The 20,448-nt window shown below is 43.3% G+C and overlaps 1 protein-coding gene across 6 annotated transcripts in view; it reads left to right on the top strand.

The window, feature by feature from the left end:
* SLC8A1 (solute carrier family 8 member A1) overlaps positions 1-20,448 on the top strand; it is a 1,017,544-nt gene that overhangs the window by 851,351 nt on the left and 145,745 nt on the right. For all 6 annotated transcript variants that reach the window (XM_069235056.1, XM_069235055.1, XM_069235053.1 and 3 more), the window contains one exon: positions 9,534-9,633. In XM_069235056.1, coding sequence (XP_069091157.1) covers positions 9,534-9,633 — 100 coding nt within the window. The remainder of the gene's footprint in view (positions 1-9,533; positions 9,634-20,448) is intronic.

Genomic DNA, 20,448 nt, shown 5'->3' with positions numbered 1-20,448 from the left:
AAACACTACAAAATGGACACTACACAAGTTTAGAAAAATAGATAATATTTGTCTAAATCATACAAGACCAACACAACATAAAGTCCAACATACACAAGTCAAGATATGAATTTTCAAAACAATCAGAGTCTTAATTTTGAGAAAACAGTGAGAATGCGGTTGTTACACAAAGTACCTGGTTAGCGTAAAAAATAAAGCCGCACAGGCGAGCGTGTGCTGGAAAAGGGTAGTGATGCATCGATTCCTTACTCGCAAGTGAGGCCGTACGTCGTTTCCTCCTCCGGTCGGGTCGGCGATGCGTTGATTTTCTCCCTCATAAGAGAGTGATGCATTGATTTCCGGACAGGGTACCTCGGGTCAACGCAGAGTCAGGTTGACTTGAATGCCCAGGGACAGTGCATGAAAAAACTGGTTGCACGGTATCAGAAAACTGAGCTGCGTGGGGTGTGTGGCATTATCAGCCTTTGTAAGTAGGTGTTGCACATTGTTTCTCCAGCCGAGATGCATTGATCTCCCAGCCGTGGTATAGATAGAGTGTCGATGTAGGAGGCTGGACTGGCTTGTAGTGAGTACCAAGGGGTACTTGCACCTTGCACCAGGCCCAGTTATCCCTTATTAGTGTATAGGGTGTCTAGCAGCTTAGGCTGATAGATAATGGTAGCTTAGCAGAGCAGCTTAGGCTGAACTAGGAGACGTGTGAAGCTACTACAGTACCACTTAGTGTCAAATGCACAATATCATAAGAAAACACAATACACAGTTATACTAAAAATAAAGGTACTTTATTTTTATGACAATATGCCAAAGTATCTTAGAGTGTACCCTCAGTGAGAGGATAGGAAATATACACAAGATATATATACACAATAGCAAAAATATGCAGTATAGTCTTAGAAAACAGTGCAAACAATGTATAGTTACAATAGGATGCAATGGGGAAACATAGGGATAGGGGCAACACAAACCATATACTCCAAAAGTGGAATGCGAACCATGAATGGACCCCAAACCTATGTGACCTTGTAGAGGGTCGCTGGGACTATTAGAAAATAGTGAGAGTTAGAAAAATAACCCTCCCCAAGACCCTGAAAAGTGAGTGCAAAGTGCACTAAAGTTCCCCTAAGGACAAAGAAGTCGTGTTAGAGGAATAATGCAGGAAAGACACAAACCAACAATGCAACAACTGTGGATTTCCAATCTAGGGTACCTGTGGAACAAGGGGACCAAGTCCAAAAGTCACAAGCAAGTCGGAGATGGGCATATGCCCCGGAAATGCCAGCTGTGGATGCAAAGAAGCTTCTAGTGGACAGAAGAAGCTGAGGTTTCTGCAGGAACGAAAAGGGCTAGAGACTTCCCATTTGGTGGACGGATCCCTCTCGCCGTGGAGAGTCGTGCAGAAGTGTTTTCCCACTGAAAGAACGCCAACAAGCCTTGCTAGCTGCAAATCGTGCGGTTAGTGTTTTTGGACGCTGCTGTGGCCCTGGAGGGACCAGGAGGTCGCAAATTGGACCAGGAGAGAGAGGGGACGTCGAGCAAGACAGGAAGCCCTCTCAGCAGCAGGTAGCACCCGGAGAAGTGCCAGAAACAGGCACTATGAGGATGCATGAAACGGTGCTCACCCGAAGTCGCACAAAGGAGTCCCACGTCGCCGGAGACCAACTTAGAAAGTCGTGCAATGCAGGTTAGAGTGCCGTGGACCCAGGCTTGGCTGTGCACAAAGGATTTCCACCGGAAGTGCACAGGGGTCGGAGTAGCTGCAAAAGTCGCGGTTCCCAGCAATGCAGCCCAGCGAGGTGAGACAAGGACTTACCTCCACCAAACTTGGACTGAAGAGTCATTGGACTGTCGGGGTCACTTGGACAGAGTCGCTGGATTCGAGGGACCTCGCTCGTCGTGCTGAGAGGAGACCCAAGGGACCGGTAATGCAGCTTTTTGGTGCCTGCGGTTGCAGGGGGAAGATTCCGTCGACCCACGGGAGATTTCTTCGGAGCTTCAGGTGCAGAGAGGAGGCAGACTACCCCCACAGCATGCACAAGCAGGAAAACAGTCGAGAAGGCGGCAGGATCAGCGTTACAGAGTTGCAGTAGTCGTCTTTGCTACTATGTTGCAGGTTTGCAGGCTTCCAGCGCGGTCAGCAGTCGATTCCTTGGCAGAAGGTGAAGAGAGAGATGCAGAGGAACTCGGATGAGCTCTTGCATTCGTTATCTAAAGTTTCCCCAGAGACAGAGACCCTAAATAGCCAGAAAAGAGGGTTTGGCTACCTAGGAGAGAGGATAGGCTACTAACACCTGAAGGAGCCTATCAGAAGGAGTCGCTGATGTCACCTGGTGGCACTGACCACTCAGAGCAGTCCAGTGTGCCAGCAGCACCTCTGTTTCCAAGATGGCAGAGGTCTGGAGCACACTGGTGGAGCTCTGGACACCTCCCAGGGGAGGTGCAGGTCAGGGGAGTGGTCACTCCCCTTTCCTTTGTCCAGTTTCACGCCAGAACAGGGCTAAGGGGTCCCCTGAACCGGTGTAGACTGGCTTATGCAGAATTGGGCACATATGTGCCCAACAAAGCATTTCCAGAGGCTGGGGGAGGCTACTCCTCCCCTGCCTTCACACCATTTTCCAAAGGGAGAGGGTGTAACACCCTCTCTCAGAGGAAGTCCTTTGTTCTGCCATCCTGGGCCAGGCCTGGCTGGACCCCAGGAGGGCAGATGCCTGTCTGAGGGGTTGGCAGCAGCAGCAGCTGCAGTGAAACCCCAGGAAGGGCTGTTTGGCAGTACCAGGGTCTGTGCTACAGACCACTGGGATCATGGGATTGTGTCAACTATGCCAGGATGGCATAAAGGGGGCAATTCCATGATCATAGACATGTTACATGGCCATATTCGGAGTTACCATTGTGAAGCTACATATAGGTAGTGACCTATATGTAGTGCACGCGTGTAATGGTGTCCCCGCACTCACAAAGTTCAGGGAATTGGCACTGAACAATGTGGGGGCACCTTGGCTAGTGCCAGGGTGCACTCACACTAAGTAACTTTGCACCTAACCTTTACCAGGTAAAGGTTAGACATATAGGTGACTTATAAGTTACTTAAGTGCAGTGTAAAATGGCTGTGAAATAACGTGGACGTTATTTCACTCAGGCTGCCATGGCAGGCCTGTGTAAGAATTGTCAGAGCTCCTTATGGGTGGCAAAAGAAATGCTGCAGCCCATAGGGATCTCCTGGAACCCCAATACCCTGGGTACCTCAGTACCATATACTAGGGAATTATAAGGGTGTTCCAGTAAGCCAATGTAAATTGGTAAAAATGGTCACTAGCCTGTTAGTGACAATTTGGAAAGAAATGAGAGAGCATAACCACTGAGGTTCTGATTAGCAGAGCCTCAGTGAGACAGTTAGTCACTACACAGGTAACACATTCAGGCACACTTATGAGCACTGGGGCCCTGGGTTACCAGGGTCCCAGTGACACATACAACTAAAACAACATATATACAGTGAAAAATGGGGGTAACATTCCAGGCAAGATGGTACTTTCCTACAGTCGATTTCAGCCACGAAGCCGGCAGCACATCGTGTATCAGTCGCGTTGCAGAAGGTGTGTCAAACATTTCCCTGCATGCGTTCTGTGCGTGGATTTTCAGTTCTTGTCTGCCAACTTCACCTTTCAAGTGCCCAGGGACTGGATAGAGCACCACGTGGCAGTGCTGGAGTCTGAGCAGAGAGTCCAGGTGCTGGCAGAGGAAGCCTTTAATGGTCCGGAGACCTCAACAACAGAAGGCAAGCTCAGTTCAAGCCCTTGGAGATTCTTCTCAAGCAGGAATGCACAACAAAGTCCAGTCTTTGTCCCCTTTCACAGGCAGAAGCAGTAACTGCAGGATAGCCCAACAAAGCACAGTCACAGGCAGGGGCAGCACTTCTCCTCAGCTCTTCATCTCTTCTCCTTGGCAGAAGTTCCTCTTGAATCCAAAAGTGATTTTGGGTCCACTGCTTATATCCCTTTCTGCCTTTGAAGTAGGCGAACTTCAAAGAGAAGTCTCTCTTGTTTGCAAGATCCTGCCCATGCCAGGCCCCAGACACACACAAGGGGTTTGCAGACTGCATTGTGTGAGGGCAGGCACAGCACAGATGGCTCATCAGGATATGCAGGCTACATCCCAGCTCCCTCTGTGTCACTGTCCAGAGGAGAGGTGCAAACAGCCCAACTGTCAAACTGGCCCAGACAGGGAATCCACAAACAGGCTGAGTCACTGAATGGTTTCAGCTAGAAAATTCCTACTTTCTAAAAGTTGCATTTTCAAACATACAATCTCAAAACAACCTTTACCAAAAGATGTATTTTTAAATTGTGAGTTCAGAGACCCTAAACTCCAGATTTCTATCTTCTCCCAAAGGGAATATGCACTTTAATAATATTCAAAGGCAGCCCCCATGTTAACCTATGAGAGAGATAGGCCTTGCACAGTGAAAACCAAATTTGCCAGTATTTCACTGTTAGGACATATAGAAAGCATTAGTATATGTCCTACCTTAAACAGACACTGCACACTGCCTATGGGGCTACCTAGAGCCTACCTTATGGGTGCCTTGCATGTATAAAAAAGGAAGGTTTAGGCCTGGTAAGTGGGTACACTTGCCAAGTCGAATTAACAGTTTAAAACTACACACACAAACACTTCAGTGGCAGGTCTGAGCCATGTTTACATGGCTACTCATGTGGCTGGCACAACCAGTGCTGCGGGCCCACTAGTAGCATTTAATTTACATGTCCTGAACACCTTTAGTGCTCTCTGCTAGGGACTTACTAGTAAATCAAATGTGCCAATCATGGAAAGCCAATTACAAATACATTTTACATAGGGGCACTTGCACTTTAGCACTGGAAAGCAGTGGTAAAGTGCCCAGAGTATCAAAAACAGCAAAAGCAGAGTCCAGCACCCATCAGCAGCCTGGGAAACAGAGGCAAAAGGTTAGGGGAGACCACGCCAATGATGCCAAGTCTAACACTGGCACTAAAGGATTGCAGCCTTTACTCAGAAACTTTAATTATGTGATAAATACCAAATTGGCAAAATACTATTGACCATATTGTCAAAGAATGTGCAGCATTATGCTGCACAATTTACCTTTTCTTCCCCATAGCTTAGTCAGACCTGACATATAATTTGGTTCTCCATTACTGCATACTTCCAGTGGCCCAGGTTATATAATACAAGCTGCAATTATTAATACTTCATTAAAATAGTAGAAGAGGGTCATTAAGAGTTAAGAGATTTGAGTGTGATAGGGATAATTCATATTTCCTATCCAGGTTTAACATTTCTTGATTGGAAACCACATCTTAGTCTTGCTGGCAGACCTGGGCTTCCCACTGGCCTGTTTCCAGTGACATTTAGAGGATCAGTGAGTTTTAATTGTGCAAACATAGGTGCTCAGTAAGAGCATCATAAAATGAGTGGTGCACGGCCCATTAGAGGAACAGAACAGATGGAAATGCAATGACAGGGAGACTGGAGGAAAAACAGCAGGATATGAAAAGTTACTTTTATCAAAGTATGTCTGCGAAACTGCAGCATTGATGTTCAAGTGTGTAGCTACGAAAGACGATTAGTTCAGCTCTGATTGTAAAATAGTGAAGCTTTCTTGGCAAAGAGAGACCATAAAATGTTGATTAGTCCTGGAACATAGACCAGGCAACGTATGGTATAAAAATCCTCTCTTAACTTTCTTGTAACCAGCATAACAGCACAGGCATGTTATTGAGTGTTAGAAATGGGGTCTTTGGTTGGCAGTCAGGTTACCCCCTGTCCAAGCAAGGACCCTCACTCTAGTCAGGGTAAAAGAGAATCACCCTCAGCTATCCCCTGCTTACCCCCTTGGAAGATTGGCACGAGCAGTAGGCTTAACTTCAGAGTGCTAGGTATAAAGTATTTGTATCAACACACACAGTAACTTAATGAAAACAATTAAAAATGACACAACACAAATTTAGAAAAATAGAGAATATCTATCTAAACAAAACAAGACCAAAACGACAAAAATCCACAATACACAAGTCAAGTTATCAATTAAAAAGCAAAAAGAGTCTTAATGTAGTTTTAAACACAACACTAACGCTGTTAGCATGAAAATGTACGTTGGGTGCATCAAAAATAACCCCACACGGGCGAGTGTGCGTCAAAAAGGGCTTGCGATGTGTCAATTTCACTCACAAAGGCGACCTTGCGTTGTTTCTCCTTTAGTCGGTTCGGTGTGCGCCATTTCTTCTCTCCGCAGAAGAGCGATGCGTTGATCAGGTCAGCACTCTCGGGTCCGGGCAGGCCTTGCGTTGTTTTTACCTGCCCAGCAGTGTTTGCGTCGGAAATCCAGCCGCACGATGATCCGAAAACCACACACCGCAGGTTCCGATCTCACCAGCCTCCATCAGCGATGCTGTGTGTCATTTCTCCAGCCCCGGGCGTCGATCCTCAGGTCACGTTGCAGGCGAGAATCGATTTTCAGCCGGCAGCGTGTCAATTTTTCAGCCGCAGATCAGAGTCACGTCGATCTTTTCCCCGCACGGCATTCTGTGCGTGGATTTCTCACTCTTGGGCTGCCAGCTTCTCCTTTCAGGGTCCCAAAAACTGGATGGGCACCACTTGGCAGAGTAGGAGCCTCTCCAGAAATTCCAGGTGCTGGCAGAGAGACGTCTTTGTTGTCCCTGAGACGTCAAACAACAGGAGGCAAGCTCTAAATCAAGCCCTTGAAGATCTTCACAAGAAGGAAGGCAACACAAAGTTCAGTCTTTGTCCTCTAGCACAGGCAGAAGCAGGATAGCTCCACAAAGCACAGTCACAGGCAGGGCAGCTCTTCTTCCTTGGCTCTTCTACTCTTTTCCAGGCAGAGGTTCCTCTTGTTTTCCCGAAGTGTTCTAAAGTCTGTGCTTTTGGGTGCCCTTCTTATACCCATTTTGACCTTTGAAGTAGGCTTACTTCTAAGGAAAGTCTCTCTTGATTGTGAAATCCTGCCTTGCCCAGGCCAGGCCCCAGACACACCCCAGGGGGTTGGAAACTGCATTGTGTGAGGGCAGGCACAATCCTTTCAGGTGTGAGTGACCACTCCTCCCCTCCCTCCTAACACAGATGGCTCATCAGGAAATGCAGACTACAACCCAGCTCCCTTTGTGTCACTGCCTAGTGAGAGGTGCAACCAGCCCAACTATCAAACTGACCCAGAAAGGGAATCCACATACAGGCAGAGTCACACAAAAGGTTTAAGCAAGAAAATGCTCACTTTCTGAAAGTGGCATTTTCAAACACACAATCTTAAAATCAACTTCACTAAAAGATGTATTTTTAAATTGTGAGCTCAGAGACCCCAAACTCCACATGTCTATCCGCTCCCAAAGGGAATCTACACTTTAATCATGTTTGAAGGTAGCCCCCATGTTAACCTATGAGAGGGACAGGCCTTGCAACAGTGAAAAACAAATTTAGCAATATTTCACTATCAGGACATATAAAACACATTACTATATGTCCTACCTTAAGCATACACTGCACCCTGCCCTTTGGGCTACCTAGGGCCTACCTTAGGGGTGTCTGACATGTAGAAAAAGGGAAGGTTTAGACCTGGCAAGTGGGTACACTTGCCAAGTCGAATTTACAGTAAAAACAGCACACACAGACACTGCTTACAGAGCTACTTATGTGGGTGGCACAACCAGTGCTGCAGGCCCACCAGTAGCATTTGATTTATAGGCCCTGGGCACCTGTAGTGCACTTTACTAGGGACTTACTAGTAAATCAAATATGCCAATCATGGATAAGCCAATTACATACACATTTTGTAAAGGAGCACTTGCACTTTAGCACTGGTTAGCAGTGGTAAAGTGCCCAAAGTAACAAAACGTCAAAAACAGAGTCCAGCACACATCAACAACCTGGGAAACAGAGGCAAAAAGTTAAGGGATACCACGCCAAGGATGAAAAGTCTAACATTGAGATATTAAGGTCTTATTGTGGTCAGATGCAAGGCTAAAACAAAATCAAACCGAAATCTCCAAGGTTTGTTAATGGACTTAAAAACAGCAAACAAATGTATGTACTTTCTGCAAGGTGGAGTTGCAGGAGGATGATAACATATATGAAATCTCCAGGGGATATTTAGGGGTTGGAAGATGTGGGCATTTGCTAAAAAAATGTCAGGTTTAGTATGGAAAGTTGAGCGTATGTCTTTTCCAGTGCAAACATTTTTCAATGTAGAAATTTTCCATTTTTGTAACTTTTTCAAGAGTGAGACTTTTCTTGTATTGTTTATTACCACTGTGTGGTCTAGAATTTACAATCCAGTATTAGAGTAAATTAGGGCCAGATGTAGGTAGGTTCCGATTTGCGACTTACAAATTGCGAGTCAGAGCGACTCCCAATTTGCTAGTCGCAAAACGGAATGTAGGATGGTGTCCCTGACACCATCTGCGACTCGCAGGGGGTTCACAAAGGCCCACCTTATGTATGTTCATGAGGTGGGTCGCAATTTGCGACCCCCTTGAGACTCACAGCACTCACAGGGATGGTGGCCTGCTGGAGACAGCAGACCACCATGTCTGTGACTGCTTTTAAATAAAGCAGTTTTTGTTGTTGTAATGCAGCCCGTTTTCCTTAAAGGAAAACGAGTTGCATTACAAAACTAAAAAATGAAATGTTTTTGTTTCATTTTTTCAGATCAGGCAGTGGTCCATAGGACCACTGCCTGCTCTGGAAAAATGTTTTTAGTGCCATTCACAAAGTTGAAGGGGTCCCACGGGGACCCCTTCCCTTTCGCAAATGGGTTAGCACCCATTTGTAATGGGTGCTAACTGCGATTGTTTTGCGACCGCATTCGCGATCACAAAACAATACAACATCGCGCTGCGACTCGCAATTAGGAAGGGAACACCCCTTCCTTATTGCAACTCGCAATCCCGTTTTGCGATTCCGTAACCAGGTTACCGAATTGCAAAACAGGGTTTGGGCATCGCAGTGTGCTTTTTGCACGTCGCAAACAGCAAAATTCGCTGTTTGCGACGTGCAAAAAGTTTAGCACATCTAGCCCCAAGTCACAATGTTAATGTACATCTGGAAACAAATTTCAAACATAATTTTTAGTTTTGGTTCCTTGATGACATTAAAATGTCTAACCGCTGCACTTTCTGACCAAAGTCGCGAAATGATGTACTTTATTCAGTAGACCAGTGGTTCCCAACCTTTGGTCTGGGGACCCCTGGGGGTCCGCAAAGCCTCTTCAGGGGTCCGCGATTGCTTAGAAAATTAAATAATATTAACAGATTAGGTCCCCAGCTTTAAGTACTGACTTGGTGGGGGGTCCCCAGATTCGAAATATGATTCAGAGGGGGTTCCTGAGTTCCAGTAATGATAAAGTGAGGGTCCACAGAAGTCAAAAGGTTGGGAACCACTGCACTAGACTGAAAAATGCAAAGAAGTGAAATCATATAGTAGTATAGTTTTGCATCTCCCAGTTTCCAGTGTATCTCTTATTCCTGCTATGTTCCCATATGCAGAGCACTGTGGATAAGCTCATCAAGAAGACCAACCTGGCTCTTGTGGTTGGAACCAACAGCTGGAGAGAACAGTTCATTGAAGCCATCACCGTCAGCGCAGGTAAGCGCTTCCTGTCCTAGCCCGGAGTGAGATATTATTGTCCAGCAATGAGGCTATCCTGCAAACTAAACTAAATTAGCAATTTACCAACAGTCTTACTCACATCAATCTCCCCCTCCACGCAGGCCGAGAAAAGCATTTTTGATTAGCATCATGACAATGTTTTTTGGTTTTCTAGCATAGTTTGTTAGCAATTATTTCAGTAAGGGCTTGTGAGCTCAAATTTCTCGAAGGACACATTAGTTAAGCAAGAAATAAAAGAAGGTATGTGGGCCACTGTAATTCTATAAATTAATTGATTTAATTAAACATTCTTATATACTTTATCTTTTAGCATATTGATAAGCAATATTATACTTTTACTGTTTGTCAATGTATATTTAATATTTCTATTCTAGGTCACTTGCTCTTCCGTCATAGACTTGCTAAACTGGGGCAAGTTCTTATTCAGCTGATGTTTTATATGATTCCCATGTGCTTTATTCATCCTGTTGTAGGTTCATGTAGAAAATATTTATTTCCTTGGCTTATTCATGGTGGGCCATGTTTAACCATGTTGAGCGTACAGTGGATTTCTTCAGCCAGCTCACGTGCTGTCTTGTTTAACAGGAATATACCAAGGTATCTACAAAGGGATTTCCTTTGGATTTGGTGGTCTTAGGGAGAGCGTTGTCCAATCTATATAACCCGTTTTTCATATTTACAGACAAAATTTGAAGGCAAGCTAAGCACCCATAATAAGGATAAAAACCTTTAGTTTTGATTTCTTGGAACGCAGCTGAGCCATGATAACAGATTCCTGAACGTATGTTTGTGCCGTATGTTACCCTGGGCGCAGCCTGCTTGGTTCAAGACACATCTATACGTACGAAAATATCAGAACAGAGTTGCCCGCAAAAACTGCAAAACATTTTGTCAATTCGACTATAATTGAGGGTTTTCTTATCCTATTCAGTTACTTTTTACAAAGCTGTAGCAAGGACACTTACAGGGAGAAGGCACCCATAATTTTTTGCCCTAGGCTCTCCGTTTTTTGGAACCCAGCTCTCGTATTACTCGTTTAAAAAAAAAAAAAAAAACAACAACATAGAAAGCCTGGACTGCTCCTTCTTAATGCATCCAAAGAAGCAACACCACCAGGTAGTGCCAGAGTACTTGCTTCTTTCACTAGGAACTGCTCCTTGGGTCAGATACCAAAGAAAGGAATGGCAAAGGCTTTGGCCTTTGACCCCACCAAGGTTTTTGACATGCCCGATTGTGGTGTGACAAATTTGAATTAATTCCCTTGCAGTGTTGCACTATCACAAAATAAAGTGAACTTGAGCTCATTGTTTCCACATCCTAGGCGTTGACTTGTACTGAGACCCACCCAGAACATACCAAAATGTTTCTGAACCGGTTCCACAACTGAAGAGAGATAGAACTGTGCACAATTCACAACTGTGGCTTCACTGGATTCCTTGCAGAGTGTGTTATACAGGCGAGTCATTCATCCTTGCACAATACGACAACACTGCAAGAAGATGCAGAGAAAATAAAGCATATCTTTATAAAAATGATAAAATGTAACAGATTATTGTAAAAGTGTAAACTGTAGAGTAAGTTTAGTGTTGAGGATTACACTGCACCTTATACAATGCTTCATTTTAGTGTGCATTTCTTCAGGGGGATGAGATAATGACATTTAAATAACTTAAGAACCACATCTACTAACGGTTTTAGCATTGACAACCCCTCTGATTAGGTAAATCAGGGAGTTTGCAACAGCTAAAACCTTTTTTAAAATGCGCAAGACCCATTTAACAATTTGGGAAAGGTTTTCCGAATCCTTCAATGGGTTTAGGAAACCAATATAAATCGGTATTTGGATGAAGTGTGTTAAGGGCATCCCTACAAAACGTTGATTTCTTATGGTATGTATTAATGTTTTGCGATTGAAATCTGGTCACAACACATAAATATTTTACCAACACCTCAATAACGTGGTAATCCATTAGCAGATTCTACTTTTTGAATATTTAAAAAAAATAGTTGTAGGCAGTGGACCACAGGACCACTGCTTACTGTTAAAAAATGTTTGTAAAACATTTCACTTTTCTTTATAAACGCATCTTGTTTCCCCATAGAAAATGGGCTGCAATTTTAAAAAAAGATTGCTTTATTGAAAAGAAACCACAGCCAAGGTTATCTGCTGAAACCAGCAGGCCACCATGCCTGTGAGTGTAGCCAATCGTAGTTTGTCGCAATTTGTGACACACCTCATTAATATTCATGAGGGAATTTTGAATTGCGACCCACTAAGATTCTGTATTTTGTGAACTGACCTATTGATACATCAGTTGGTTCACAAAATATAAATTAATTTGGTAAAGGTTGGTGTGAAAATTGCAACCACTTTTACTGAATGCATTTTTAGTACATGAGGACCACAGGTCGTCAATTTGCGGACTGCAGTTTATCTACATCAGTAATTTTTTACACATAATTACTGAAACCTCCGGAATTGATAATTCTAGACGTACAAATACCACCGTGTTACATTATCTCTTTTAAATGTGCAAATCAGTATTGCAGCATTTCTGTAACTACCTATTATTGGCCAGTTTTTTACAATATATTCTGTCAGGCTATATCTTGAATATATCACAGGAAAATCCCAAGAGTGTGGTGATATTGTATATATATTTACAGTATGCCAGAATTCCAATTCAGTCTTCAACTCATTGTACTGGCTGAATCAGAAATGCAGACAGTCCCAGAACCTGTTTTTGCTGGCTATACAGGTCTGTGCACTTTACTACTGTGGACCGGTGGTAAAGTGCTTGTGATATCCTCTCTAAACATATTATGATTGCAGTTGTGGCTGGTGGCAGGGTAAAGTGGCAGGGTTGAGGGGTGAACAAAACAAAAGCTGCTGCTGCTAGCAGGGAGGCAACACTCCTCTGCCATAGTGGAGGAGACACCGCTGTAGAATTGGCATACCCATAATTGGCTCATTTATTTTACCTGTAAGTCCCTAATACATGATACTACATGCATCCAGTGCCTTTAAATTAAATGCTACTAGTGAGCTGAAAGCACTCATTGTGCCATCTATTAAAATAGTGCTGCCAGAATGCCTCCAGGCCTGACCCTGCAGCCTGGTTGTGCATTTTTAAAATAATATTTTGACCTGGTAAATTAAAATGTTTGCCAGGCCTAAACCTTCCTGTTCACTACTTATGTCAAGCCTAAGGAAGGCCCTAGATGCTCATAGTACAGAGTGCATACTACTGGAAAAGTAGGGAATGTATATTTAAGGTTTTACTTGTCCTAGCAGTGAAACACCTTCAAAGTCAATTTTCACTGTGGTAAGGCTGGCTCTTCTATAGGAAAACACTGGGTTACACTGTAACAACTTATAGTGTTTCATTTCAGTTTGGGAGCACCCAGAAAATGATTCAAGGGCTTATTTTAATAGTAATTTTAAATACAAATTAATTGTCAACATTGATTTTACATTACTATTTTGAAAATTACACTTTAGAAAGTTGTTATTTTCCATCCTAACAGCCTTTCTGCCAGGATCACATGACTGGTGATGGCTCTCCTGTGGAAAAATGTGTATTGTTTCCAGACAGAGGTAAAAGTTCTTAGCTATATACATATATATATATATAATAATAATAATAAGGAGGTGTTTTTCTTCCTTGAGCAGGATGGCCTGGGGGCTGTGCCCAGCCCCTTCCTGAGCTTCAAGGGGTGCCTGCTCTGTCACTGGCACCTGTTGATCACGCCTAGGCCTGCCTCCTTTTTGTCTTCTTGGACAACTTGATTCCAAATCCAGTGGGAGCGGGAGATAGCCCAGAACTGGTTTGGAGTAATTTAAATTTGGGGTTTGCCGATTGTCATAGCCACACTAATAGGTGGGCACAGGGATCTCTGATCACAAGAGGAAGAAAGGTTCTGTTGGATTTATCAGAACTGGGGTACTGTGAGATAGTTTGCAGCAAATAAACACAGGAAATGTTCCAAAAATGGATAGATCATCCCTGGGAACTTTTTGTCCGCTGGTTAGGGAATGCCCAGGTGTTTTTCGCAACATCAGGTTGGCACTGGACATAAATGTAGTATTCCCAGTGCTCTCCTCTGAACTCTCCTGGACCTGTGAGGAATGAGAAGGACTGCCCTGCTGTCTGAGGAACCTGGAGGAAGACTGGACCTGCTTGACCTGAACCTAGGACCCGAGAAGTGATTCCAGTAGTCAGGGGGCTGACCTCATGTTTATTCTACAAACACAACAAACTTCCAGGGGCTCTTACACTGCAACTGTCCCACTGCCCACTACCATCTGGCCCTAACCTGGTTCCTGCTGCTGACCTCTGTTTGAATGAGTCCTAACAACCAAGTGGTGCTCCCTAGCTGATGGACCCTTGTTAGGATGTGGTCCTCGTGTCCCTCAAACTGCAAGAAATGGTACTGAGCAACAGTTTCCAAATCTCTGCCTGGAGAACAGACAGAGGCTGGGAACACCCATTGAAGCCACTGCTATTGAATCACCTGTCAGCTTCAGCTTGCTAGTTTGCCCAGTTGAAGGAGATGTGACTTCCCGAAAAGCATCCAAACAAAATTGAGGCCTTCCCAGGCATGGAGTTTAGACCTCACCCACTCAGAGCTTTCCCGAATTCACCAACAACTGCACTGGAACACCCATCTTTAGCAGCCTGCCATTATCAAGCCCTGCTTCCCGTCAACCTTTCAGCTTCCCCAGCCAATGACTCACCAAAGGCCACTATTCTAAATACAAATATCTAAGTCAAAAGGTAAAACTTTCCATCAGTACAAACCTGGTCCTTGTATGCAACATGCACTCCATTGTGGTCGGCCTAACTTTTGACTTAATGCTAGCCTAGTTGGATCCTTGTGCTTTTTGCCAGGATTTTTAATTAAAAATTAAAAATAATATATTTATGGTTATACCCTTTGGATTGTTGTTGATTTTTAGGCACTTTTATGTATTAAAATATTCTCTATTTTGTTTTAGTGGTTTGGGATTTTTCTTGTGTTTTGACTTTATTGCTGTTTGAGTACTGCATAAATAATTTACACATTTCCTCTAAGTGAAGCGTGACTGCTTTGTGCCAAGCTACCGGATGGTTAAGCACAGGTTCATATAGCAACTTTAGTCCATCCTGACAAAGATTCTGATTATTATTTGAGGTGGGATTTTAACCCATCAACTAATACTCCAATTCCTTACAGATATCCACTGTCGGCTAATAGATACTGAGAACATCTGATATGTACACCATATACACATGATTTCATTTGCAACAGTCTACACTGGAGAAAATTTTGAGAAGCTAATTTGCAAACACATTTCACAAAAGGCTTAACCGTGTTCTTTTTGAAGATGCTACAGTCATCTCACAGTTTGCATCAGTGTTTTTAATTTGATTTAAATATGTTGATTTTCCTTAACCAAAAGTATTCTTTTTAACACTTGATGGGGTAATCATTGTAGTTCAGTTGTTCTTTGGAAATGGTCCAGTTGGCAATGTTATTGAGGAGTGAGGGCTGTCAAGAAGGAGTGATGTTTTTTGAGTTACTAGCAGTGGATTGAGCAGTCTGGGAAGTTGTCAGTGACAAAGGCATGTATGCACACACCTGGTACTGAAGTTCACAGAGGAGCTATCAGTAACATAAATGACTGTCACTCTGTTCTTACCATCAAAATGTTCAGGAATGTGGAGAATTTTTCTAGGTACATTGGATGTGTGGTGCATCATCTACTCACTCTGCAGTGTGAGACTGAGACATCTCACCACAACATCGTCTGCTAAGGTTCTTCTGAGGAAGTTAGTGGTCCCAGCTAGAACAGCAGCAATTAATATTTTACCCATAGATGAATAAAATTTGTAAAGCCCACAGCTACTCTCAGGAGGGTGTCCTGGTGCGAAGCAAACATAATGTGTACAGCACACAACAGTGTCAGGCAACAGTACAAGCTTTTCTCCTTCCTACAGAAAGCATAGCACCGAGGCAGCATTTTTATGTTATGTGCGAAAGTGACAGCTAGTGAGTAGTGTTTATAAAAGGCAGAAGTGCACTGGTGGTAGTGGGGACTCTGGGAGGGAGGATTAGGAGGGGCACCAAATTTGTTTTTCCCCAAGGCGCAATGTAACCAAAGACCGGTCCAAACAGAAATGGAGATTTTTTTTGTATACTCCTTCCTGAGATGTGGTATCCATCTGTGTTGGTTACATTAGTAGTAAAAAACTCAAGTTCATATATTTGAAACATCTGGGTCTAGATTTCCTAAGAATCACAGAGCACAATGATGCATGCCTGGGCTAAACATTAGTAAATTAGGGGCCGAGTCTGGTTTGAACGCCGGTTGCCTAACTGATATGTTTAGCCACGGAATAAGTGCTTTTCAGAAGTAGGCAAGATTTATCATCTCCAGACTGAAAAATAAAGTGGTAATGCATGAAGTTTTTACGACAAACATACAGCAAGTCCCGGTTATGCACTTAACACACCACTCACCTGCTCATGCTTCATGTTGCATAGATATGATTACTATCTGGTCTGAGCCATAGTTAAAAGTACACGTGCAGAGGATAGACAATGTACCCCTTAAAGAGTGTTTGTATCAAAACAATTTCAGAAATTCAGCAAATCGGTAAAGAAGACGTATATGTTAGCTAAAAAGCATTACACCCATCTATAGCAGTGGCTTAACAAAGGCCCCTGGAGTCCCCACAGCGTGTGGCGGCCCCAAGCTCCAGGGTCCCCCCTCAGCACAGTACCCTGGACTGTCAGCTCCAGAGTGACCCCGGAGGGGAGCCCTCCACGTACTGTGCATGGGTGTCCCCTCAAGTTGGGTTAAGCTACTGATTTATAATGCTGATTGGCAGCGTTTCAGACATAGAAGAAATTAGATAATATTTCTTACCCCCTCCGTCTTACTCAATAGAATAGGACCCAATAATGAGGAAAGCAGAAGGCTAGAGGAGGCATTTTAGTAACGCGTGAGATGCTTCAGCTCTGCGACAGCTTCTTTTTTCAGTATTTGTTTGAGCGTCTGTGCGTTCGGGTGCACCACAGGAGCCCCTTTCTGCTGTTTCTTATTTGAAGTGGCATCTACTGTGTTGGTTTCATTTAAATTCAGAGATATGAGTACAAAAATATTTTTTCCTGCCGCATTTTCATATAGCAGTCGGACATGCTGGGTGCACTGCGCTTGCATGTGACTAGGATTGAAGCCACTGTGAATATATTTGAAAGAGTTGGGGAGGAGAATGAGCCACGTGAAGGAAATGAGGAAGAGAGGCCCGTGCCTTTCTGTTTTACCAATTTATTGTCCATTCTCCCGTGGAGGAAACAGATAACGTGCAATAAAGGGGAGATTGAAGAAGTGGGCATAGGTTGAGATGTAAACAAGCACTCGTGAAACCAACAGGCCTCCCCTTTGGGACCTACTGGCTTTGCCACTGGTTCGTAGCCATCATATACAGCATCCCCGATGCTGTGCAGCAGGGATAAAGAACCCACAAAAAAAGTACTATGAGGCACCACCACATAGTTTTGTGAGCTCACTCACCACTACCTCAGAATGACGCAATAGCCTTTTTTATTCGCGGAGTTGAATCAGTAAATAAAAAATAGTGCAAAAGTAATTTTACAAGTGCAAATGGGGGAGTAACACAGCAGGCACAGGTAAGGGAAGCATCACAAAGGATATGGGTGGCGGAAACTTCACAAAGGATGTACGTGAGGAAAACAACATGGAGTGTGCATGTGAGGAAAACAGCATGCAGGGAACAGATAGGGGAACTGAAACAATGCAGGGGGGAGAAGTGCAGCACGGCAAGTGAAACATGGTCAGGATGGTGAAGAAGCACACTGGTAACAGAGAGCAACACAGTGTGGCCAGGGGAAAAAAGTGCCCAAGAGAGACAGTTGGAAAACACAAGCAGTCTCATGGAATGCTAAACCCAAAAGAAAAAAGCAGTGCTTGAAAAGCACGCAGTGAACGGATACAAGTAATGCATTCATGCTCCAGGCCAGGGATAAAGAGAGAAGATAAGGAAGAGTCGACACAATCTAATGAATAAAAAAGTAGCAAATGAGAGTGATCATAAAGCCAACCAATAGTAAGCAATGGGCAGGTTCTAAGCCCACTTTGAGCTGACAATAGGTCTTTTCACCAGCAGATAGCATGCAATGTCTGACAGCGAAGACCTAAAAAGAGTAATTTCGACATCAGCTGTCAGAAAAAATGATATTTGTTTCAAGCATTGATGTAATGGCTCCCTAGTTTGCATCTTGGCTTTAATAAAGTTAGGGCCTCATTCACAAGGAAATGAAGCATAGGTTCCAATACGCCAGTTTCCTTGCATTGTCCTGCGCCCCCTAATGACACCACCGTAGCGCTATATTTATAATACAGTAGCACAATGGCGCTCGTTAGTACAACTGCATCAAAATTTATGACTCAGTAGTGGCGCTTTGCTGGACTAACGTAAAAATGTGGTCGCTAGATCAGCAAGCTTGAGGAGGCCCATTGAAAATAGCCTAGCGTTGGTTTAACGCCTGCCCTTGGCAGGCATAAAAAAGTATGCTAGAATGGCACATTGAAATCCTGTAGATTTCACTAGGCCACTTTTTTGGTCGTCTCTGCAGGGGAATGCCTCCCTTGCATATATTATGCCTGGCGCAGGTGTAATGTGGCGCAAGAGTTTACAAATTAGCACAATGGTGACATTGCACCAGTTTGTAAATACTGTGCGGGGTGGAGGACTGTTTTGTGCCAATGTAGCGTAAAAGAAATGATGCTACGGCAGCGCTAGGGGCTTGAAAATCAGCCCCTTAGATTCTATCGTCAGGCACTTGATACAAAATTGAAATGGAGAAAGTTAGAAATTGGCTTGCAATAACAAAAGATACAAACATTTATAGAACTTGAAGCTATGAACAATTCTTGAATGTATTTATTAAATCGCAAAACCTGCTTTAAGAAAGGCAATTACTTAGATTTTTTTGCTTTTAAAAGATACTTACCTTTAATCGAAACATAAACAGTCCTGTGCCTACAAAGGGAGGTTTGGTGCTTCACCTAATACAAAGATTGGGCAATAGAGTTACTGCAACCAATAAGTCTACGAATTTTGCATTAAATAAGAAATAACACATGGAAATGTTGTTTCTCCATGAAGCGAAGTTAGCTAGCTGCAATAATGCCACTTTACTCTCAATTGAAACATTGTGTCAAATGCTTAAAAATCTACTCGCTCATATTTCAACCTATTTTCCATCCTGACCTTGTCTAAATCAGTGTCTAAGAATTAGTATGTGAGTTAATGATGTAAATCGTCCAGCTCAAGTGCAAAACAACAGATATTGTTATAGTGACCTTGAAAGCAAATATGTGTCCGCCCACCAACGTGACATACTACAGAAAGCAAGTATAAATATCAATTTAAAATGAAACATATAAAAAATGTGAAAAGAAAGAAGGAATATTGTGAAGCGTATGTGCGCATCTGATGCATTACAATCTTAAAAGAAGTACCCAAGAGTAAATGGTGAGCCTGAAATATAAAGGGCCTCCGTGTCACATCTTTTACGCCCTCAAGGGTGACTCACATTCATAAGACATGCTCAACTGACTCAGAGTTCCATCCTTTCGAGGCGCCCAAATTGAGTACTGTAAATAGGGTAATAGTAACACTAATTGTTTACTACATTGAGAAGAGACAAGTGCGGTATGAAGTGTAAGATTAAAACAAAGTCATAATTAAAATCTGTAAATGCAACTTTTACATTATTTGGATTTAGTGGAATTTTACAAGTGCAAACTGAACTTATCCTGGGCAAAAAAACTACCAGTGTGGCAGATTTCTATTGGCTGATGATTTTATTTGGAATGGAAACATGGGTAGTGCCAAACAAGAAGGGGTACTGACTATTAAAAAAACAACCAGCACTCAGAAAGCCTGAAGCTTATGTGTGCAATGGCTTTTTTGATCTCATTCAGACACATAAATCTACTGCTAGAAATGATGACGTTATTAATAGGATTTTTCGAAGCATTATACACTTTGGGTCTCATTTACAAGAAACTGAAACATTGGTATTGATGCGTCAGATTTCTTGCGCTGCCCAATGATTCCCTAATGACACCATAAATGGGCTGAATTTACTGTACAGAGTTCCAGGGCGCAAGGTTTCACAGATGCATTAGAAATTCTGACGCATATGTGTTGCTGATGCATTGCTGGACTAGCATAATAAAATGATGCTACTCCAGAAAAGCGAGTAAGGCTCCCATAGACAAAAGTCCTGCAACTGTTTAACCTCAGATCTGAGCAGGCATTACATTTTTGATGTAGTGAAGTTGCAGGATGATGCAGTAAAATGTAAATTTCAACGTGTCAGCTCTGCATGGCTGTTTGCCCCGGAACGCCTACCTTACATACATTATACCTAGCGCAAGTATAGTGTGATGCAAGGCTTTACAATTTGAGGCATTGGTCCCAATGCATCAGTTTGTAAATCTGGAGCAGTGTAAAGCACTGCTTGGCACCACCCCTGCATTAAAAACAAGCATTTGCAATGCAATGGGTCTTGCGTTTGCTCGAGTTAAAGCTATAAGCGTTGTAAACTCCTAACCGGACTTTTCTTCCCACATATACTGAAAAGTTTAACAGTTTCACATAAGCGAGCCAAGGCCGCCATGAGTGCAAAGCAAACACACAAAAGGAAACGTTTTGGCAAAAGTGCAATTATCCAGGGAACCAGCAAAAGTGCAATTAGGCAAATATCCATGTA

The sequence above is a fragment of the Pleurodeles waltl genome, chromosome 5, assembly GCF_031143425.1.
Source record: "Pleurodeles waltl isolate 20211129_DDA chromosome 5, aPleWal1.hap1.20221129, whole genome shotgun sequence".
NCBI lineage: Eukaryota > Metazoa > Chordata > Amphibia > Caudata > Salamandridae > Pleurodeles > Pleurodeles waltl.
The sequence above is the reverse complement of the archived record's forward strand: the minus strand, read 5'-3'. Positions and strand labels throughout refer to the sequence as shown.